The sequence below is a fragment of the Pteropus medius genome, unplaced genomic scaffold, assembly GCF_902729225.1.
Source record: "Pteropus medius unplaced genomic scaffold, Ma_sr-lr_union100, whole genome shotgun sequence".
Taxonomy (NCBI): domain Eukaryota; kingdom Metazoa; phylum Chordata; class Mammalia; order Chiroptera; family Pteropodidae; genus Pteropus; species Pteropus medius.
Window position 1 is genome coordinate 3,735,058 of NW_024340692.1, and position 24,596 is coordinate 3,759,653.

General features: G+C 37.3%; 1 protein-coding gene and 1 pseudogene across 31 annotated transcripts in view; both read left to right on the forward strand.

Annotated features, from left to right (window-relative positions):
• Positions 1 to 24,596, forward strand: part of BNC2 (basonuclin zinc finger protein 2) — a 390,244-nt gene that overhangs the window by 346,978 nt on the left and 18,670 nt on the right. For all 31 annotated transcript variants that reach the window (XM_039872019.1, XM_039872532.1, XM_039871502.1 and 28 more), the window contains one exon: positions 22,540 to 24,509. In XM_039872019.1, coding sequence (XP_039727953.1) covers positions 22,540 to 24,509 — 1,970 coding nt within the window. The remainder of the gene's footprint in view (positions 1 to 22,539; positions 24,510 to 24,596) is intronic.
• LOC120593927 (uncharacterized) lies at positions 18,976 to 19,091 on the forward strand (annotated as a pseudogene).

The window sequence follows — 24,596 nt, forward strand, 5'->3', positions numbered from 1 at the left end:
TGTGTGTGTGTGTGTTTGAGGGTCTGAACAATTTGTTAGCTGTAATTAGCTGCTACTGTATGCTCCCTCCCTATTTTTAAACCATTTATCTTTGTCTTCTCGAGTTATGAATTCCGTACTCAGAGGAGGAATTGGGAAATAATTCTCATCAGTGTTGATATGTAACCCTCATTTGCAACAAATGGAAATTTAATTCTGATTTTTGTCAGTGCAGTGAAATGGCCCTGAAAACATCTTCTATTTGGATAGGCCAGAAAAAAGATTTAGCAGATGAGTATATACTCAAAATGGCAAATTTTCAAGGTCGTCATTTTTCTCTATCTTCCAAAATGGTGTCAGAACATCTCATTCACTCTTATTCAAACTCCTGAAAGTTAGCTTTTTTTCGTTTTCCATGAGATTATCTATGTTTCCTATTACATGCAAAGTTAACATGCTCTTATCTTCTATCTGCGTGATGGCACACCTTTCTTAGCAACCTTCTTTCTCTAAAGCAAAGTGAAATGGGTGATAAAGGAAAGTTGTTTTCAGGAGTGAAAATGGAAAGAGGGCAATGGAGTAGTATGCAGAAAGAAAGAAACACATGAGTTCTGAATTGGGGAAACAAGTCAAGTGAAGAAGGAGGAGGATGGGTCTAGAAATTTAGGAGCAAAACCAGGAAATCACATAAGAGTGGAAGGGAAATAACTTCAGATAGAGCCTTTGAGTTCTGAAACAAAAGAGAGAGAACATTAACAAAAAATCACAGGTGGAAACAAAGAACAAAGAGAGGGAGGGGCCATTTCTTCTGGCAAAGGAATTGGAGGGAAAGACTTAAGAATAAGCAGTAATGCAGCAAATGACCTTTTGGGATTGATGATGTGTTCTCTCTCCCCCATTTCCACTGTAGAAGAGAGAGGAATGATGTAGCTGGAAGACAAATTGATTCTTAACTATCATACAACCGAAGTCATTTGTGCATGAGTTTGCCGCTTTCCATTAGGTGGGTTTTTATCAGATGGCAGGTGGGGGGTTTTCTTTGTTTTTCTTCATACTTAGTCTTTAGTCTTTTGACTCTTTGTGTTAATCATTTTGCCATCATGAGGTATAAGATTCAGTCCTGGTTCCCAATTTTATACTAGTTTAATTTGGGGATCCTACTTTTAGACTAGTTTAATTTTTGCACTTAAAGGCAAAAATTTAATTCAAATGTTTGAGAAGGTAGAGCAGATAGAGGAGTAGGTGCCTCTTAATATAAAAGTTGGGGACAGAAATTTCAGGAGGTACTCCTGAGCTGTTTTAGATGGATCGCTTATTCTTATAATAAAGCCAAATTTAATTTCCATTGGCATTTCATGTTTCAGCTGGCAGGAATAACTTTTTTCTTTGGCTGGTGAAAGGAGATGGTTTTGAGGTATAAAAAAATAAAGAATGCGGGTGAAGAAATCCTGGGTTAGCTCAAAGACAGCAGGAGGATTTCTGAGAGGAGTAGGAAAGCAAGCTATAGACTTGCCGGTGGACACTCATTAAATGTTCATAGGAACTGCATGTGATGAAAGGCAGACGACTCTGAATTTATCTTGTAACTGTATGTCTACAGCCAGAGGTATGCGAATGAAATCAAGGAGAGGCGTTAAAGGAATTATTTGTTAGGAAGCAGCAGCAAGATTCTGTTTACTTATATACCTTGCAGAGAACACTACCAGCACTTGTGAACTGGAAGCACATGAGAAGTGAGTGGCCTTCCAACTCAGTGGCAGGTGGACAGATGTTATTAGAAAAGAAATAACTCTTATACCTGAATAAATTCCCAAGAAGGTTGAGAGTCCCTGACATAGTAGGTATGTAAAGCCATGTAGCTGACATTAAGTCCTGTTGCACTTTTGTAACCTCCTTGAATCACTGGAGCGAGCAGTCCCTGGTGAGGGAGCAAGTCGCTGGGTTCTGAGTCTTGACAGGGTGTTGCACCTGTGATTCCTGAAACCTCCTTACACTCCCCTGTTTAGTCCTGGGTCATTGGAATGCAGGCGCCTGATTGAAGCATTTATTCATAGCAGATTAAGAATATAAGTATCTGTGAGGCCTCACTTAGGAGGCTCTTAGAGGATTAATAAAATATTTACAAAATAACCTATATGATTGCTTCATTTTTGAGATATTTGGCTCTAATTGCATCATAAATCCTCATTCAAGTGGCTTCTCTGTCCTGTGAAGGAAATTCTGTACTCCTGGAGAAGCAGAAATAGATTCCTGCCATACTTTTATTAAAAACAAAAAAGAACCAGGTTCCTTTGCACATGGGCGTTCTCTTTCTTTGACACACACGAAGCCAGCATTCAACACACCAGTAAACAAAAGGGTAAAATAATCATTTTAAAGAGACATTATTGATTCAGTGAATGACATTCACATGTAAAGCATTCAGAAGATTCATCTGATTATTATAAAAATCTTATCTCTGCATGTTTTATTTAACATAGCACCTATAACCAAGAAACTCTTAAGCCGATCAAAGTATATAGTTTTTTTCCAATAATTTAATTTTTTTAAATTTTAACCTTTGTCTTTAAGTCTTGTTTTCACTTATTGTTTCCTATTTTATATGTGATCTCAGTAGATCACGTTGTACAATCAGATTTCTAGATGCAAGTTTAAGGTTTCAGTTAATCCTTGGATTTATGCTAAAGCTGTAACTATTTATATGACCAATCATTTACTGAGTGCCTGCCTGTGCCTAGTATTAGGCCAGGCCTTTCGTGAATATTTGTACTTCATTTAACTCAATCCTGGCAATTGCTAATAATCCTAAAAATAACCCTAAAATGTATTGCTATCAGGTACTATTCTTGTTTCGTAGCTGGGAAACTGAGGCTCAGAGTAGTCACACAGCTGATAAGTAAAAGACTTGGTATTGGAGCACAGGTCTGTGACTTCACACTCCATACTATATTTTCTTTTGTTTTAATTGATTTGATTTGATTTGATTTTCCTCTTCAGTTTTCCTCCCCTTTCTTTGATAAAGCAGGTATTCAGGATTGCTAGAACCAGAACATACCCTGTTTTCCCCTGATAATCAGTGATTTTTAATGCTGTATTACTGAATTTCCCTTCAGTTGTATGCTATTGCTCCTGTGTTGTTGCTGTCTTTTTTCTGTGGTATAACTTGGAGTTGGCCTCTTGATACGTGTTATATAAACTTTAATAAAATATTTATTAGATGATTAAAAGTTTTGCCAGAAATCCATATTAAAATGTTCTTTAAGGCTAAAAATTATTTATCTGGCAACATTCTGCTATATATAATGGAAATATTTTTACCCCATTTCCTTTCATTTTCTTTCTCAGAGCCCTTACAGAAAGGGATAATGGAGCTGGCAGCTGTGGCTATAGGAAGTCTGTGCAATCTGTGGTTTATATATATGAAAAATATATGTGTTTGCCACATTTTTTTCTTTTTGTTTGTTGATAGATACAGAAGCACCAATTTTCCACTTGTCTTACTCGTGATTAATTGGGATGTCTTTGTTCTTTCCTATGCAAGATCTAAAAACCAGCCTCTGTCTTCACTGAATGTCAGTGCAGCTGCTGTTTGCATGCTGTTTTCTTTGTTGCTATGTGTGTGGGTGCCTCAGGCCCAGGTCCTGAGTCCCCCTTCTCCTGCCGTGCATTGCCTGTGTTTCTATGGAGAATAGTAATATTCTTGGATCAGGGACTTTTACAGATATGTGTGTTCTTCTCTGTTGGCTTGGAGTGATCCAGGACCACCAAGCTTCATTTTGCCCAGAGCCTCAAATCCCAACCCCCATCTTCAGCAAAATCTATTGCAGAGAGCTTTACCCTACAGCCACAGAAAACAAATCTGACACCTGTGGCCTGAGAGCATTACTTATAAAGGCCTGGAAACTCCCAGGATATTGTTTATGAAGTATACCCTCAGTCAGGTTCACAGGAGTTGCTGTGTCTCTTGTTTCTAGCTACGTGTGAACATCAGACCCTTTTATAGAGAAAAGGAGGAAGGTCATGTTATAGAACAGGATCACACATGTCAGGACAAATGCTGTTCATGACATTGAATTTTGACTAATCTCCTGAGGGAAGGAGGAAATACATGCATATGGGCATCTTTTGGCTTCCATTTAAGTCTAATTGTTTTTGTTTTCACTTAAATTTGGATTTCTCTCATGATGAGTGGTGCTGTTCACAAGAGGCTGTAGAGTTTCTGCACTCACAAAGTAGAAGGAATGTGTTTTGCCTTATACCAACTCAGTAGGGTTGTTCTTTCTAAAACCAGGAAACTAAACAGAAGGGCAGTGTATATATTTGGCCATTTTTCTCCCCTCACCCTAGACTTGAGCTGAAATACAGTTTCTAGCCTTCATGTGTGCGCTGAGTTATGGAGTAATTGAGGTACTGCATGTGGAACCTTTCTCCTTAGTACCTGGCACATAGTAAGTGCTCAGTGAAAAGTAGTTCTTACTTTTCATTGGAGCCAAATTCACATCACACTTCTCTCCTTAATGCATATTTACGATAGTCCTTTAGTTTGATCCGAAGGTCAATTTCTACCTTACCATAGAGCCTTAGGAAATGTCGACTTAAAATGAGAATTTTGTTGTGTGTACTTCGACATATAGTTGGTGGATTGGTTTGAAAACAAAATGCTACATTGATTTCCTTTTCCTAAATTATTTTATGTTTCTAGCAGATTGCCATAAATAAGTTGGGTGTCACATTTGCAGGCTAAGTACTGACAAACCGTTTCAGACAACAATGAAGATTTTTCTACCCTATTTTAATATAAAATCAAAACTAAGAGATTTGTAAATATCCCCATATTGATTTTTGTTCTCAAAAGTGAATGTTCAAAGGAACTACAAACCTGCTTTTCTAGCCTCTGGACCAGAGGCTTTTGAGGGGAACCATTAGTTTTACCTTCTAATAGACAACATTTGACATAGTAAGAACTCATTTGAATGTACGCTCTCTAAAGAAAATGAAGCTAACATAGTCCCCTTGGTGTCTATGAGCCTTAATCTCATGTATTTGTTATTATTATGCAGTATGATGGTATGTTTTTTTTTTTCCTTAGATACAGACTGAGTTTTCAGTAATGTTTTTTGAACTCAACCTATCTTGATACTATAGATTTATAGATACTATAAATTATACCTCTCTGTGCTCAAATACAGACAGACATCTCCCTTTCTCCTACCTGTCCACCCATTCCTGGATTGAGCATTAGAGCTGAGCTTGTGGCCATCTAGAACCACAATGTTAGAATCTGTTTTAGTGTGGGATGGCAGAGGGGGTGCAGATCTGAAACAGTGGTGGATATGAAGCAGTGATGGATAGGCGTGCAGAGTAGTGTTAACACAGCCGGCCCGAGACCACCATCCTTAAAGGATCTGTGTGCATGGTTGCCCCTCGGCTGTATCTAGAAACTTGAATATGGGGAGTGTTCTCACCATTTCCTAACTGATTAGAGTGTCTCACTGTTCTAAACTGTTTGTGCTAAGTAACGTGGTTTATGCTGAGTACTTGCTTTCCTTCTAGGAGTCTGGAATTTTGGTTTTTGGTACATGCTAGGCAAAGGGTGCATATGTGACCAGCCCCCAAAAAAACCATGAGCTGAGTTGCTAAGAAATTTCCTTTGTAGACAGTTTTCACAGTTCGATGCTGGAGAAGTTAAGTGCATCCTGTGTGACTTGGGGAGAAGACACTTAGAAGTATGCTCTTGGTTTCTTGTGGAATTTACCCCATGCTTCTTTTTCCTTTGCTCATTTTGCTTTGTGTCTTTTCATTGTAATAAATCTTAGCTGCGAGTATGATTATATGCTGAGTCCTGTGACGTCTCACTGATCCCAGGTCTGGTCTTAGGTACCCCCAATACCATAGTTAAAACCTAACTTGTCTAAGAGAAAAGACAGAGTCTGAAGGTGTGCCTGAAGATTTGCCTCATGGAGACCCCCATTCTATATAATTTTCTTCCCAAGTACTACTTCATTTGGTGTTAAGTTTAGTAAATATGTTTATAATATAATTAGGTGGGCACTCCTGGCACATTAAGATATCAGTGTGAATTCATTTCTTGTTTTCTACTTCCACTGGAAACAAGGTGTAAAGTAGAGACTTTGCACAATGTGGCCTGTCTCTCTCTCACTTACATACGTGCGCACATTTTTCCTTAACTTACTATTCCAATAATCATAAATCTGTACTAATTAGAATTCTCCTCATTGATGGAATAGAGTGACAATTGACTCTCATTTGGAAGTGCTTTATAAGTTAGAAAAATAAAATAACAAAAATTACCTTAGAGTTAATTTTGGGGGTGTTATTATGTTCCTATACCACTTCTTGGATATTTGTGTAGAATATGCCTTTTCTTACTAAACCAAGAGAGAATTTGCCAGAGTTTAATCTCTCTATTTGAAAGGACTCTTTACTCGCTTCCTCAATGGGAATAAAAAGAGAAACAAAAGAGCTGCAAAGAAATATCATCTAGGAGAACATTTAGGGAGAAAGTACAGGAGAGAAACTGGATTCGGTAGTGGCTCTCCCTTGCCTCTGTTGGCCTGATAGTGCTCTCAGCTGTCTGCCAGAGTTTGCGTATGCTTTGCCTTTTTGGTCTGATGGAATAACCTTTATGTGTTACTTCTGAGACAATTGAACGTAGAGCAAATAGAGCATGTAAATTTATAGACAGTGTCTATTTTAGACTTCATGAAAATAGATATCAACAGAAGACAGGTGAGATGACAAAACTTTGGTCTCCTGCCTTGATAGGTAATTCCATAAAAAGTAAAAAATGAAATGTTGATGTTCCTGTGAACATGTTTTCATTATTTCCAATAAGGAAATTTTAATTTTTTTAATTAATTTTAATTACTTAATTCCTTGATAGTTTTTATTTAATATATCTTTTTATCTTCAGATAAATATGATAAGTAAAGAAGAGCATCTTCCTGGCATTTAGAAAATGAACAAATAGTTGATTTTCTTAAAAGATGGCTGAAAAAGTTGAACTGTTTTATTGCATGGTGGTTCACTGAGAGGAGCAGTTCACTAATTATAAAAGTACATTTCTATGACAAGTAATTCATTCATTTTATATTCTATTGAATTATTATAGCCATTGTTTAGAAGTGACAACTGATAATAGGTATGCAAAGTAAAATAAGTGAAAGCCTTTTATAGTTTATAGCATAGACTGGCTGAAAGACCTTCTTTAATATTTCTTTTTCAATACATTTCATATTCATTTATCAATATCCGTTTTCTATCCTTTCTTCTCCCCATTCTGTGCATTTTATTTTTGTTCACAACCAGAGCTCCATATTAGGATTAAACTGATATATTCAAAATTAACCACTCAAGTCTCTACTTTCTTATAACTATTTATTTTCCCATAGCCATTTTAGTTTTACCAAATCTTCTATGAATGAGATTTCTCTCCCACTCTTCCCTCTGCTCTATCTGCTCATACTTGTATACCTCAAATGTTGGCCAGGAGTTTCTTACTGTTTCACTTAAATCATTATAAATGTTCTAATGTTTAGTTTTAACATTGAGTAATTCGTTGTTGGCCACAATGGGAATTATTTCTAGTCTGTCAGACTTGACATGTATACTCATGTCCCACATTTGCATTTTTAAGGTCCCTTTTTAATACTTAGCTCCTCATTCCTAAATTACTTGTTTCTCTTAGCTTGTTTTCCTGTAACAGCTACTCTTTTTCTGTACTGCCATTTATTTTGCATTGTATACGATTTAAGTAGTTTGCCCTACACCAATAAATAATTCTAATAAAATGATCTTGGAAATGTAGGCCCAACTGAGGTTTTAAAATATTTTGAGAGAAATGGATTTTTAATTGCATCGGAAAATAATCATATTTTTACTTCTTAAGTACATAATATAAACCTTTTGGATATCTGCATTTGCGAATATTGACTGCCTAACCCACACATTGGACAACTTACGTCGTAGATGCACACTGACTATTTTTAGAAATCTAGTAAGCATCTGTTTAAAGAACATAGTCGGGTTTACAGAAATGACATGTGGTCATCAACAGAAATTAATTAGGTAAAAAAAGAAAATGATTGGTTAAAAATTTGTGTAAAGACAAGTTTTCTGGAGCCTCTATACTCAAGGGTCTGGTTATATTGTAAGAGGTCATATCAGATTGCATGTGACCTATGTAAAATGGAATATGTTTTTAAAAATCATGAAAAGCAGATGGGGATTCTGAGTAGATCACAGCATTTATGATCAAGGTAATATTTGAGAGGTGGGCCTTGGATGATAGTGGGCTCCCAGAACATTAATGACGACATTCCAAGGTGAAGGGACAGTGCAAGCAAAAATGTGGTGTGGTGAGAAATTATAGTGTTCACTGAAAGCTAACTGGTTCAGCTACAATGTCACAATGTGTATAAAAGAGATCAAGACTTAAAAGCTAGATTGGGGCAGTTCTTGAATGCCAACATGAAGAATTTATGCTTAAATTGTTTAGCAAAGGAGAGCCATTGGAGTTTGGAAGGAGGATTTTGTAATGTGATCAGAGGTGTACTTTAGGAAAAGAACCTTGGCATCACAATGTAGTCAAAATGTGAGTGGCACAAAGGAATAAATGGGAAGAATGAAGAATGATTAAAATAATCCAGTTAGGAAGTAAGGTGGGCTATTACTAAGCTTGTGATAATAGGGGTAAAGAAGAATAGTGGGAAAAGAGAGGGAAAGCAAGAGGCCACTGATGAAAGTTTAGGTTGGGGGAGAGGGCAGACAAGAATGTACAGGGTATTTCAACATAGTTCTAGACTCACACTGCTGGTTTTATATCCTGGCTCCAAAAATTACTAGCTTTATAACCTTAGGCAAGTTATTCAACTTTGATGTACCTCAATTTCCCCATCTGTAAAGTGGGTTTAATAATAGTACCTCAAACCTGATCTGAGTGTAGAGGGACATAATACATACATATTAGTTGCCTAGAGTCCTGCCTGGCTCATTGTTAAGGGCTCAGGAAAGTGCAGGCATTATTATTTTTCTTAAATCCTGAGAGCTCTAGCATGTAGCTCTTTTTACCCCATTTCATATATGAGGAAACCAAGACACAGAGACTGTGTTATTTAAAACAATCCTTTAGCCTGAAAATATAGCATTTAGTTAAAAAAAAAAAAAAAAAGGGGGCAACATACCTTGGTGTGTTTCAGATTTTGGTTTTTGTTGTTGTTTTGTTTTGTTTTCAGAAGTCAAGTGACAGTTCTTTTTGAGCAACTGGGTAGTTATTTGGTCAATAGGCAGAATCTATAAAGAAATCCTGACTTGAAATTTTCCTCATAAAAGAGATGGAACAGATGCAAGACAGAAATGAGAAATAGCTGGATGATGGGAAGACCAGATGAGGATTCAGGAATTGATAAGTATAAAGTTATTTGCAGAAGATAAAATGAAGGAAGAAAGTGTTGACACTAGGAGTTTTTCTCCACTAAATGCACATTTTCACCCCCACCTCCAGCCAAGTAGAGCGAGTGGCTATACATACCATTCAGCAAGGCTAAAAAAAAAAATGGATGGGGGTGGGGTGGCAACAAAATCCAATGTTAGAAGAAAAGGAAAGTTAACGATTTATAAATTCACTCTCCTCAATTCTGTATCCAAAGATAATCTAACCTGTTTTTCGGGAAAATTTTAACCCCTTAGTGGTGGTCAGCAGTGACCTCAGCCTTAACCAGGATCTCTTAACTTTGGTTTCACACACTAAAAAGAAAAGACTATGTATGGTGCTTTCATTTTTGCCTGCAGCACTTGCTCAGCTGAAACTGCGTTGACCGAGCGCAGGACTGACACTAAAATCAGTCTTTGGGGATTGGAGGGAGCCCTACGGGTTGGGCTTAGCATCCATGAGGCCCCTGGGCTAGGCCTGTCAACTCTGGCTTTCATGTTTTCCTTTCTTTTTACTGCAGCTTTTTCTTCCAGCCAGTTCAGCACGTGAATCAAGAGGTACTGTATGTGCGTGCATGCTTCCACCAAATAGCTTTATCATCAGTGCTATGAGCCCTCCCTTATAAACTTGTGGCTGTCATAAGGCAATTTTGATGCAAGCTTTCTACATGCCCAACTAATTGAGAGTTGAAAGCCATCCTTCAGACTGGTGTGGCCTGGTTACTTGTGCTTGCCAGCTATCAGCCACCTTGTCATGTAAATGGAGGCATTTTGGTTGTTTCACATTTCAAAATGTTTTCAGATACTGATTAAATGGCAGTCATCTCAGGAAGCCAGATGTTTATGCCTGTTCTAATGCAAACATTTATTTACCTGGGAATCTGCAGAATCATAGATTTCAGGTTAAAAATAAATTCTTCCAGATTATTTGCAGATAACTCAATCTTTTTTTTTTTTTTAATTTAAAGATAGTCATATTATCCACTTTTCCCTGAAAATTATATCAGAGCAGATGTAGTTACCCTGATGCAGCAGTGGACTAATTTCATTGATGTAAACATTATTAAACAATTTCAAATGCGACTTTGGAAACAGTGTTTCTGAACCTGTTTAATAATGTTTAAAAATGCATCAATGAAATTGTCTTAGCCTGTGGCCTTATTACATTATCTGTTCTCAATTATGTAGATTCTGTGTTTTTTGTTTGGACTGGTTATTAGTATGTCCTCCATCCCACCAAAAAAAATATCCCAGCTAAAGAGTATGGCTTATGCCTAACCCATTGAATTTGATTTAGACTTGAAAAATCTTGGAAAATACCTCAAGAATGCTATATTGGCTTTTAAAATAATAGAAGATGCATTCAGGAGGTTGGACTGGCATTACTATTTCAGTTTTGAGTCTCTCTTTTTTCCCTTTTACCTCCGTTGCTCTTCACCCTCCACCCGCCCCCAGTGCCATTGCTGTGATTCCAGATTCTTAGCTATCAGCCTTGAAATGTAACATAAAACATTAAATATATTTTTACTAATTGTCATCTGCTAAAATCACAATTCAAGCTCTATGCTGAAGCTTTTTTTTTTAAATTTCAGAAGCAGTATTTAAGTGGTGACATACAGTAATTTGTTCATTCTTCTGTCAGTATAATTTACAAGGCAGTGGCAGATAAACATAGCAATACAAGATTCATTTACGGTGACACAATGGCAGATACACAGAGCAGAACCCTGCCTATGAGATAAAGTGGACTGAGTGACTTATGCAGTAATTAGGGGATAATTGTCATTAACCTCACAAACAGTAGTTTACCCATATTGTTTAAAAGGCTCCAGGATGCATAATGACAAGGTAATCTGTCAAAGCGCTAGGGGGAAATATTAATAAGATTTGTGCAAGCCTGGATAGAAAATATGCAGAAAGCGGCCACATTAAGCTAATTGGTGGATGAATATACACTTGTAAAAGTGCTTCTAATGGCACGTTTGCTGCTCTCCAAATGACTACCGTTAATGTGGAGAAGTGGGCTGCTTAGAAAGTCAGGACTGCTGGGACAAGAGGGTATTAAGGCATGTAGACGCAGTTATTACCTTGTGCTCTGTAATGCATGCTGCCGCTTCTTACCCTCTTTTATTTTGAATTTCTGAGTTTTTTGTTACAGTCTCATATATGGATTACACTGATTATTCTGTTTTTGATCTATATTTGTTCAATCAGTCACCAACAACCCCAAATCACTTCTACTTTGCAGACAAATAAAATGTATAACGTCTATATTGATAGCTGCTTATAAATATACAGACACACAAACTGTTAATGCATATGCGATTTATAATTATACACACACGTGCATGTGTGTCTGCGTGTGCGCCTTTGCTAGGAACACATTTAATCTGAGCAATCAAAGGAAAGTATATCCATCAACAGCCTTGTGTATGTGTTACAAGTAATAATGTGTTGTTCCCCGATGAATGCTAAAGCAGGAAATTAATCTTTGTGTTCTACGGCTATTCTTATACCCGGAGAAGAACAAAGTTAAATTTCCCAATACATCTTTCTGTTCAATCACACACTCAGTCCTCAGTGTGTTTTATGGAATACTCAATCTTTGCTGTTTTATGGAATACTGCTTAGTGAGTGTTCAGTCCCTTTCTGTCCTGCTCCCTCACATCCTAATGAATATGTTAAAGTTCCTTTGGGTTGTTCAGTCAGCTTCTGTTGTGGAGTAATTCAAAGTATAATACATGAAATAGAATCTTCCATTCAAGCTTTAGAAGCTCTGATAACGTACCAGTAGTTAGAATCTTGGCTGCACAGTTAAAACTTCAGAGCTGGAAGATTGCGGCCTTGAATTTGTTCCAAGGTTTTAGCCCTTACCTGATGTGTAAAATCAGTCATTATGAAAAAAAAAATTGTGCACTCATTTTTTGCTATTTATCAGACATAATGGGAAAGCACATCAGGAAATGCCAGGGTCTCTGGCATTTATGTTTAGAAACATTAAGCCCCAGCAAAGACCGTCCCCCTGCAGATATACAGAGGCTTTCCACAAACTCAATGGCAGAACTTTGGTTATGGATAGAGAGGTAAACTAGAAAATGTAGACCTCAAAATGTCAGAAAGGGCTCTGGTGAGTTTTGTTTATTGCAAAGCAAGCAGATTTATAGGTGTCCTAGGAGTTGGGCTTATCTCAATGTAGAAGAAAACAAGACCACCTGCAGGAACCATCCTTCTCTATTCTCCTATTTCTAGTGTTTTCTCTGATGATTTCAAACTGTTCCTTTGCTTCCTGAAGCATAAAATAATTTACCCTCTAGCATTTCAGCTGTGGTCCTCTCCAAGTGAATAACTTGTATCTGTTTAAAGGGTTTAATTAACTGCTATTTTTTTGGAACTAAAGACCACTGGAAGACTACAGATACTTATTTATATAGTTTCATGGAATTATAACATTTATTTTGGAATGGTTGAGCCTCAAGTTGCAGAATATTCACAGACCCTACTGGTGTGATTCCAGGGGGTTCCAATGACTCTTAGGGACTTTCTTGAGCAATTTCTCTAGTTTACAAGCAAAGTTTTCACTTTGACCTGATCATTGAATTTATCAGGAATGAAAATTAATCCAGAAGAATTAGTGATACCTCTAATCACATCACTGTTCAGCAGCCCTGGACATAAACATCAGGGAAGCATCCATTGTATAGGATAATACAGCAGCTCTCCATAAGGGCATGTATTCTGAACATAAGTTGGTTATGCAAATTGATTTAAAAAAAAAGTTAGTCTAGGGTTTAAAACATGTTAATTAAAATGATTCGTGTGTCCAGATTTTAGGCTTAGATAGTTGAATAATGGAACATTACAATATAATAACGGAATTTTGGTTTAGTAAGGCTTAGAAAGTTTAGTAAGACTCTCTTATTTACATGTGCGGAAACCAAAGCTGGGTATTGGCAGTCACCCAGATGATCGTTGGCAAAAACGACACGAATTCAGGTGTCATTCACTTACATGATTTATTTTCCTCCAAGGTTGAATATGTACAGGTTATATCAAGCATAATAAAAATTTGGAACTTTAACATGCAAATTCCGTGTTAGCCTACTGGTATGGAATTAGATAATCTGTGTTTAAAGACTACAGGTAATTTTATATTAAAGGTTGGTATGCTAAGAATATCAGCTGGATTTAAGATTTTCTATTTTGAAACCTGAATGACTCCTAAGGTACTATTATTAAATATTGAAATGTATCATGTCTTTAAAAGTTTCCCAGGTTTGATTTAGGATGGAGCTAGGTAATTTGAAAAATGCTTTTGAATCTTCGAAGTGCAGCTCTACACATTGCAGAAAGTAATATACTCCTCAGAAATTTCTTTTTACATGGCAAAGCAAGGCACCTGCTTTATTTATTTGCAAACAAATGCTCATAGAGGAATGCATGTGGCTGGTTTTAAGCTAGACAAGCTAAAATTCCTGGGTACAGAGAAGAAATCCTGACAGGCCTTTCTTTAATAGAGCTTAGCTGGAGTTTCTGTGATTAAATGTGTTGTAACCCCAGAGTGATCTATCATAATCACAGTTTTTAAAGTAAAAATGCTGTACAGATTGTTAGTGAGGGAAAAAAATGATAGTTCTCAGAATTATATATTCTTATCTGGTCCATAATCAAGAACATTCTATAACAAAGTGAATTTTTTATCAAAAGTCAAACAATATGTTTTGAACAGTATCACAGGAACAATTTAAAACTTGTGCCCTGGCATTTTGATAATGTAATTTTGGTTCGATGGGTGATCGTGTTGGGAGGGTACATTGTTCACTTTATCAATTTTTTTCTTTTAAAAGATGCCTTTTTCACGGTGAAAATATTTTCAAATATAGATCGGAAAAATAAATGATAGAAATTTATATATTGAAAAATATATCAAAGCAAGTACCTGAAAGTCACATAAAATTACCCTGTTGCTTTTTTCTTCTACTACCAATTTCAGTCAAGTGCTCCTCAGACTTACAATTTCATCCAAGAAGAGGCATTCCTTAGCTTTTGTACCTTTTTTGCAAGTAATTTGATACTCCTTACCTCATTATACCACTACTCTCCATGATTGAACATTTTAAATGTTATAATAAGACAAATTTATAATGAGGCTCATGTACAGTAGGAGTGAGCCAGGTTGAATGGTCTCTATATACATGTGCATGTTTGCGTATATGCACATACTGTGATAAGTAACTTTTAAAGTAAATCCTTGTGTGCAAACAATATATATATAGAAAGAAGACATCTGTTTTAGCATGTCAACTAACAAGGACTAGTAAGGTTTTCATCTTGATAGAAAATTCCTTAATACAAAATTTTCTGAGAGCTCTAGCCTTCTAACCAGAGTGTGTATTCCTATAGCGTTCATTCCTCCTTGTGGGGAGAAAGGAGGAATTGGAAAGGTACTTCAAATCAAGTTCTTTATAATCTGGACATATTGACTTTAGCATCAGCTTCTGTAATCACAGAAAACCAATGCATACCTTGCTCTGATGTTTGCACACTCATTTCATGTCAGTATTGGGTTGACAAAGAAAGCATGTTTGTTTTCCAAAAGGGCTATTCACATGGATAAATGTTAACAAATAAAGTCCAATCTTGGTTTTTATTTGGAAGGCTTTTTTTCTTTCTGTGCCACACCTGATGATTCTTTCTCATGGGACACCTCTGTCCTAGAGCGGAGAGGAAGAAGCAAGGATGTGACTGGTCACCATTGTATTTTGAAGGTAAAGTGATGCTCTTGAGAAATTCTACAAAATACAAATTTCTAAATCATGGAAATTGAGTAAGGTTTTCATTACCCAAAATCAGATGTTGATTTTTTTTTTTATCAAGTCTAATTTGAACCATTTGGTGCAATCATGATACAAATGAGTATGTTTCATTCTGCCTACAGATATTACAGCCAGCCTCCTAGAATCGTTAGCTTAAAATACTACAAACGCACAGTCATATACAAGAGCTCTGTGTGAATAGAGAATGGTATAATTTTGTTTACTTAGACAACCAAACTGCTCTGATGTATATTGTATATCTAGTAGTACATCTTTCTTGTTTAGTACCCCGCAAGAAGTATGTGTGTAAATGTAAATTTGCTAAAACAAATAAGCATGCCAAGTTGTTTTCCCACATAATTTCAAGTGTTTCTCAGAAATTATCATAACATTGCTTTAAAAATTTCCCTAAATACTTCCCAGAATCTGTTATTTTCAGTAAGAATTTTTTTGTTGTTGTTTTACTGTTTTTATTCATCTATCCTCTTGCCCGCTTACACACACACACAGGCATACAGACACACAGACTTTGACCCATACACACACAAGATTGCCAAGTCATATAAATTAGGAAGATAAACACAATCTAACAAAAAAGGGGAAAAATAGCTCTGATGTGAGTGGAGAGCACCCAGACCAGTTAAACTTATTGGCTAAGAGAAGAGAGTTTTAAAATTGACTTGACTTTAGAAAGACCATTTAAAATTGAAGTATCTGCTTGTTACATATGGACCCATCTGAGTTTTAAAATACATAACTAGTGGGAAGTTGGGAGAGAAGAGGACTGAAAGTTTTATGACTTCTACAAATTTTTTCCTTAAACTGCGTGTAGTATTCAAAGGCTTCTCTTCCACAGATTATCTCCCTCAAACTCCTGCTGCTTTCGGCTCTCATAGCCAGCTCTATCCAACCCACTAGTGGTATCCATGAGGTCTCTATTTGCCAACCCCATCTATTAAGTTGATGGAATGCCTCTGTTCATATAATCTGAGATAGTGGTCTGAGCCCATCACTTGTTCCCAAAGTGACCCAGCAGTTAGATGACATATTTCCTAATTTCTGAGTCATATCCTGGCACATGTCTACCTAACCAAGAGGCCAGCACAAAGACAGATGGAGACAAGTCAAGCCAAAGATGCATTAACTGGCTGCTTCTCATCAACTTCTTCCAAAGTATTTGCAAAGGTCTGTGCACATATCGCTTGCGTGGTACATATCAGTATTAGCTCTGTAGAGAAGCAGTCTCCAAATTTCTATGACTATGATCCCTTTAGTAAAAATATATGAGCTCACACCCTGATAAAGGTAAAGCTATCTCTAAATTAGTATATTTCTATAAATCCACATATAAAATATTAGGCAAAAAATCATCTTTTTAGATTAAAAAAATAGAAATTTTTATGTTTAGTCGCCATGTCACAATAGATTATTATGCACACCCTGCTGATAGAGAATGGAGGACATGTGTGATTCTGGTCACAACTGAATGCAGGAAGGGGGAAGTAAGATGGCCTATAAGTCGGGAAGTTGTGAATGTTGAGTTGTGATTTTGAGATTTCATGTAATTTGCAATAATTAGTGTTTTGAGTCAGCTTCCTTAAGGTACTTTATGTACAATAAAATCTACCAATTTTAAGTGTACAATCTATATAGTTATAGAAACATCAGCACAATCATGATATAGAACATTTCCATTGCCCAAACAGTTCCCTAATATTCTTTTCCAATCAATTGCTTTCCCTTACCCTCAGCCCCTGGTAACCATTGATCCCCTTTCTGTTATTACAGTCTTAACTTTTTCAGAATTTTTTATGATTGGAATGATAGACTCTTTTGGGTCTGTCTTCTGTCATTACTGGCGTAATGCTTTTGAGAATCATCCATATTGTGCTGTATATCAATAGTTTATCCCTTTTTATTGCCCAGTAGTATTCCATTGTATAGATCTCCCACTATTTCTTTATCCTTATGAATTAAACATCCAGAAAACCTGTTATTCAAGATTTTGCATAGCATTGTTTCATCAGTTTTTAACTCAGCAATTACTGTTAAATTTTATCTTACAGAGTACTAAGCTGGATTGACTTGAAAATTGGTAATTTCTATACCTTCTACCCAACCCCATTCCTCTTGCCTTGAAATATGAGTTAATCCTGAATGAGAAAGAATAGAAAATTCCAACAGGAAACTGGTTATGAAAATAAGTTACCAGTGTGGTCTTAATGGAATATTTCTTAAGATGACATACCGTGCAAAGACATGAAATCAAAAAGTATGTCTTATAAACCTCTGATTTTGTTCTCAGTGGTTAGCAAGTCTTCTTCTTCAATGTTATTTAATTAAAAGATTTGAAATTATATCAAAGAAATATTTTTTGTTTTTAGCTAATCATTTTAGGATTTTTCTTTAAATTATGCCTTAAATTTGACAAGAAGTTCATGTAATAAAACAGAAAATTAAATTATTCTGCATCTGTCTTTTAGAATTAAATTATTTGCTTATTTCTTAATAATGTGAATACTGCTAGAGCAAATAGGCCCTAGATTTCTGCTGTGTTCAGTGTTCCTCCTTCAATTTCCATGCATGGACAGAAAGAAAGGCATTGTTTTTCCTAAGTGCTGTGACATGGTAGAGGCCTGCCATGAACACAGATAGAATCCTTGGACTGAGGATTCTCTGGGCTTGAGGTCTCCTGACAATCCGATTATCCCAAAGCTGCTTATCTGGTCTCTCTTCCTTCTCTTTACATCCTTTCCTTCTCTACTATTTCTCTTCCCTGAATTTAAAAAAAAAAAAATACACCTTACTTTACTTTGATTTTAAAACTACAAGTCATATAAGATGCTTTGATGTGAAGAAAAGGCTCACATAAAACCATCCAAACCATGGCAAGTGATCTACTACAAAAAAGAATTTAAAAAAATACTCTTCAGAGCCATATAGAATTGGGTGCCAGGTTTATACCAAGTGACAGTCACTAGTTCTAGTGAAATAATAAAAGGAACTCTTTATGTAAAATGCTTAGATATAAATATTTTAAGTGTTTTATACTTTTTCTGAACCCAGTAAACTGGTTTATAAGTCTGGATTATTTAGTGTTACTCATCTTTTAATTAATAGTATAGCCAGTTATTTTCACAAGAAAGCAATACTTATAATAATACCTCGCATTTCACTTAAGGTAAATCTTATTATCCTATTATCCTCATTTTGTAAATAACAATTCCCTGTGTAAAGGGTTAAAGGTCACTGAACTCTGGTTACAAATGGAAAAGCCTAGAGGAATTGACTTACCAACTACAAAATTGAATGGGACAGACAAGTGTCCAGTTATATACGTGATGTAATTTACTGTTCATGCAAGGACGAATGTCCCAATATGGCTTGGTCAGCAGTCAAGATATTTATACTGGCTTAACAGACTGAAATTTTGTTTTATTAACGTTTATTTGGTAATAATACCTGATTCTTTTTATGGCTCTTATTCTCTCTGGTAATGTTTCTTTGGCGTGGCAAGGAGGCCTAGATTTTACATCTGTACTTCTCAAACTATCTGTGCGGAAGGACCAGTTTTCCCCCTATTCAGTCGTGAGTCAACACTTAAGTTAAATAAAAATAAATTACTTTAAAAAATCATGCCTTTAGTTCTTGTAGCAGTATCAAATTGTCATAAAGGTTTCCAAATGGTTACTCTCAACTACTTGCAGAACAGTTAAAAAAAAAATAGCCCTTAGTCTACGGCCATGTCACCCTGAACAAGCCTAATGTCTGATCTCGGAAGCTAAGCAGGGTTGAGCCTGGTTAGTACTTGGATGGGAGACCACGTAGGAAGACCAGGTGCTGTAGGCTTGGGGGGGCAGGGGAAGCCCTTATACTGGCACTAGTCCTTTTTGAATAGCATATAGACCTCTCATACATATTCTTACCTTAGCAGTGAAGTCTAACACCAGAGAATCACAGCATCAGAATGTGCTTATTCCTGTGACAGAGATCTTCAAAAAAAAAAAAGAAAGAAAGAAAGTGGGCTTCCCTGTTTTCCTTTTGATGATTTCTAACTCCTTTCCACCAGTTTATCCAAGAATACACTAAAACTGATAGCCATTCCTAGCGTGGAGCTTGCAGACTCATGTTGCTAAGAAAGTCACTTTGTTTCTTACTATAGTTTCTTCATTTACGAACATGATGGTATTAGATTATCTTGATCAAATACGAATACTAGCTTCTTTGGAAAGAACTTTTGTGGCACTTCATATGGCCCAGACTCCAGGTTGAATGTGTACTATAAATATTTGTCCTTTTTCCAAGTTAGTGTAGTTTACTGCTTCTCTCACTGCTGTAAATGAAGCTTCTCTTTCATGATTCAGGCTACCAACAAAGTTTTAAGTCTTACTTACCTGGATCTCTTCCACAAAAAGTTAAGTGATTTAACATAACAGTCTCTATTTTAGCATAGACAGTTTCTCAGGACTAAAAAAGTGTCTGAAGGGTAGTGGTTTCAGAAATAGCAGCAGGCATTGTGACAGACCAGGAGAAAAGAGAAACCATGTGGGTGAAGGAAGACAGGAGGGTGATGGAAAGGAGATGCCTCAAGTGGGTTTGATCAGTTTCTATGGTTCCTAAGGACTGTTTTAATACGAGAGGCTGGCAGCTATATAAGTACGTTATCGACATGTAGATGTAGGTGCAGTCTACCTGGGGAGAACCTGAGGAAGAAATGACTGTATGCTGCTCACACGGGATTTCAGCCTGAGAACAGTTACAGTGAAAGGCTCTATAAAGAACAAGCAAGAGAGTGGATTTGATGGTAAAGAAAATGGTGTAGAAGAGGACATAGCAGTGCTCTAGAGACCAGCCTCGTTTAGGAGAACTCCTACTCCTTGTTATCACAAACTCAGTGTACTCCCCAGGGAAATGGCATCATGGAATGACAGTCACTGTGCTCAGTAAACTTGGAGTCAGAATTTCTGGATTCAAGTCTTGGATTCCAAGTTAGCAGTTTGGTAACTTTAAGAATCTTATCTTTCTTCATTTCCAGTTTCACATCTATTAAATATTTGCTGAGCTCTGAAAGCTATTAGAGGTTGAGATAATCTGTACAAAATCACAATTTAAATTCATTCTGTTTATCTGTAATGACAGCACTCCCCCTTGCTTGCCCTATTCAAAAAAAAAAAAAAAAACTATACGATAGACCAATTGCTATGAGTGATACCTTTTTTAAAAAATGGCTATTGTAGAACTCCAGGATCACTCAAAGTCAACATGTACCCACATCATTATATTGACTATTCTGAGCAGATAGCTGGGGAGAGCATTTTATCTGAAGGCTAATTTTATCTACAATATAAGGGAGGGACATCTGTGTGACAGTTTATGTAAGAATGGACACCTGTATATACACCCTTACACATACTTTTTTTTTAAATTATAGAATGCTAGGAGTGAGCCTTATAAAGAATAGCAAATAACTATCAGAGCTTCTTTTTTTAAAGTAATTTAAATACATGACAGACATCTTTTTATAATCAAACTAGTTGTCATGGTTCAGACCATATATATGACTGTGGTCCAGAGAGAATTTTATACGGCAAGGCTGAGTAGAACTGTATACGAGAGAGAATTTTCCATTGAAGTAGTAGTAGTTCCCTTTATCCTGCTTCCCCTAATGTAACATAAGATTGATACCATACTATTAACTAGAGACTCTATTCACATTTACCAGTCTTCCTACTAATGTCCTGTTTCTGGTATAGGATCTCTAGGATTTCACATTATGCTCATATATCCTATTTTCTTAGTTTCCTCCAATTGATAACTATTCTTGGTATTTTTTTTTAATCCTTCCTGACTTTACACTTTGAAGAGTACTAGCCACAGTTCTGTAGAATGCCCTTCAATTTGATTTGTCTGATGTTTTCTCATGATTAGATTGATGTTATAACCACAAAAGGAATGATGTACCGTTCTCAGTACCTATGTCAGTAGGTATGTGACAGTACTTATCACTGCTGATGTTAACTACGATCACTTGGTTAAAGTGGTATCTGTTGGGTTTCTCCATTATAACGTTATGATTTTTTTCTGTAATTAATAAGTATCTTTTTTGCTTTTTTTTTTTTTTTTTAAGATTTTATGCTTTCTTAAATTAATGGTCATGGTTGGAGCAAGTGTCATTCGCAGAAGGTTGCAAAGTGTCCTTTCCTGGTGGGAAGAAGCCGTGCCCTAGAAAATGATGGAGTCATTATTTAAGTGTTTGAATAGATTTCTCTCGATCCGTGCTGAAATGGATTGCCTGACATTACATTGCAGGATTTTTAAGTCCTACCTCCAGGCAAATCTTATAGTTACTAGCAAAAATGAAAGTGTGAAATACTTTTTAATGTATATTTAACAACACATAGTCTGGTGATTACTGATGTGTATTCTCTGTGGACTCCCTTTGCTATCAGAGAAGGATGTTAAGAGACAACATTTTTACACATTTATTCCATCTAAATCCATCACGTGTTTACTTTCTCAATATCTGTAACTGTCATCTATAACAAGATCATAAAAGTCAAATACTTTAAGTCTAACTCAAACTTTGAGTCATAGGATTACAATCAGTTTTCTGGAAAAGGACAACTACTGTTTTTCCTTACTCTACCTTATAAAATTGCCCACAATTAAATGACACTAGAATATAGCCATTAAAATAAGAAAAAATATGGCTTAGTAATGGGAGTATAGGAGGTAATGCTACTTTATATTCATCTTTTTGATTTAGAAATTCACATAATCGCTCCTATTTAAAGGAATTTTCGTCATCGAATCCAGTGTCACATCTGCTTGTGTTGAAGAAGTAAAATTCACAAAATTTATATAATTCCTTCGTATGGTGTCATTATTTAGTAAGGATTAAAGTACCATTTTTTGCATTTATACTGGGTTGCACAGCAGGAGTTCACGTCTTGTACTAATGTATGCTAAGTAGTTGCATAGTATATAGACCATTGTTGTTAAAATAGCAGTAGTGAAGGCATTTTAGCTCACAGAGCCCCAGTGGTCTACATTTTGTTTGTTTTGACATTATTAAACTCAATCTGTTTCTCTAACTGTGACTCTAATGACTACATTTGCATGGCAGAAAAGTTTGCTTTGTGGGTCGACTTCTATTAACAGTGTTTGCATGTTGTTTTCTGCTCTTGCTCTCTGTGTTTCATGAGCAGACAGAGCACCTTCAGTTACGTTAAATAATTATGCACAATCAATAAGTTTTTTGTGTTTGTCTTTGTTGTTTTTTTGATGTGGCCTCTAGGATGCTGCCGGCAAGGTGCTGGACCGCTGGGCCATCATGTCTCGAGAAGAGGAAATCATCACCCTTCAGCAGTTTCTGCGATTTGGAGAAACCAAATCCATTGTAGAGCTGATGGCAATTCAGGAGAAAGAAGGGCAGGCCGTGGCTGTACCATCTTCAAAGACAGACTCAGACATAAGGACTTTCATCGAGAGCAATAATCGTACCAGGAGTCCCAGCCTCCTTGCTCACCTAGAGAACAGCAACCCTTCCAGCATTCATCACTTTGAAAACATCCCCAACAGCCTTGCGTTTCTGCTTCCATTCCAGTACATAAACCCGGTCTCGGCCCCATTGCTAGGATTGCCTCCCAATGGGCTTCTGTTAGAGCAGCCAGGACTGCGGTTGAGGGAACCGAGCCTTTCGACTCAAAATGAATATAATGAGAGCAGTGAATCTGAAGTATCTCCCACACCTTATAAGAATGATCAGACATCCAATAGAAATGCCCTGACCAGCATTACTAATGTGGAGCCCAAAACCGAGCCAACCTGTGTGTCCCCCATTCAGAATTCTGCCCCAGTCAGTGATCTAACCAAAACTGAACACCCAAAAAGCTCATTCCGGATTCACAGGATGAGAAGGATGGGGTCAGCCTCTAGAAAGGGAAGAGTGTTCTGTAACGCATGTGGGAAGACATTCTATGACAAAGGTACTCTCAAAATTCATTATAATGCTGTTCACCTGAAGATCAAACATCGATGCACCATTGAAGGTTGCAACATGGTCTTTAGCTCCCTCCGAAGCCGTAATCGCCACAGTGCAAACCCCAACCCTCGCCTTCACATGCCTATGCTAAGGAATAATCGAGACAAAGATTTAATTCGGGCCACATCAGGAGCTGCCACCCCTGTCATAGCAAGTACAAAATCAAGCCTCACACTCACCAGCCCTGGCCGGCCCCCAATGGGTTTTACCACTCCCCCATTAGACCCCATCTTACAGAATCCTCTCCCTAACCAGCTGATGTTCTCTGGGCTAAAGACTGTGCAGCCAGTTCCTCCATTTTATAGAAGTTTACTCACTCCAGGGGAAATGGTGAGCCCTCCCACCTCCCTCCCGACCAGTCCCATCATCCCAACCAGTGGTACCTTAGAGCAGCACCCTGCACCACCCTCCGAGCCAGTGGCGCCAGTCGTGATGATGGCCACTCACGAGCCTAGTGCTGACCTGGCCCCAAAGAAGAAGCCCAGGAAGTCCAGCATGCCTGTAAAGATTGAGAAGGAAATTATCGATACCGCTGATGAGTTCGATGATGAAGATGATGACCCCAGTGACGCTGGAGCTATGGTCAATGACGTGAGCCAGGACAATCACTGCCACTCCCAGGAGGAGATGAGTCCAGGCATGTCTGTGAAGGACTTTTCTAAGCATAGCAGGTCCCGGTGCATTTCAAGGACTGAAATAAGAAGGGCTGACAGCATGACCTCTGAGGACCAAGAACCTGAGCGGGACTATGAGAACGAGTCCGAGTCATCAGAGCCCAAACTCGGTGAGGAATCCATGGAAGGGGATGAACACATTCATGGTGAAGTGAGTGAAAAAGTCCTGATGAACAGTGAGAGGCCTGACGAGAACCACAGTGAGCCCTCCCACCAGGACATCATCAAGGTGAAGGAAGAATTTACAGATCCCACTTACGACATGTTTTACATGAGCCAGTATGGACTATACAATGGTGGAGGAGCCAGCATGGCAGCCCTGCATGAAAGTTTTGCCTCATCTCTGAATTACGGCAGCCCTCAAAAGTTCTCCCCAGAAGGTGATCTGTGTTCTAGCCCAGACCCCAAAATCTGTTATGTGTGCAAGAAGAGTTTCAAAAGCTCCTACAGTGTGAAGCTTCACTACAGGAACGTTCACTTAAAAGAGATGCATGTCTGCACCGTGGCTGGCTGCAATGCTGCCTTCCCCTCTCGCCGAAGCAGAGACAGGTCAGTAAATCTCCATTGGCTGCTCCTGCCGGGGGTGGAGGGTGCCAGTCATGTTGGACTTAACATTAAAAAGTCCAGCTTAGCTGT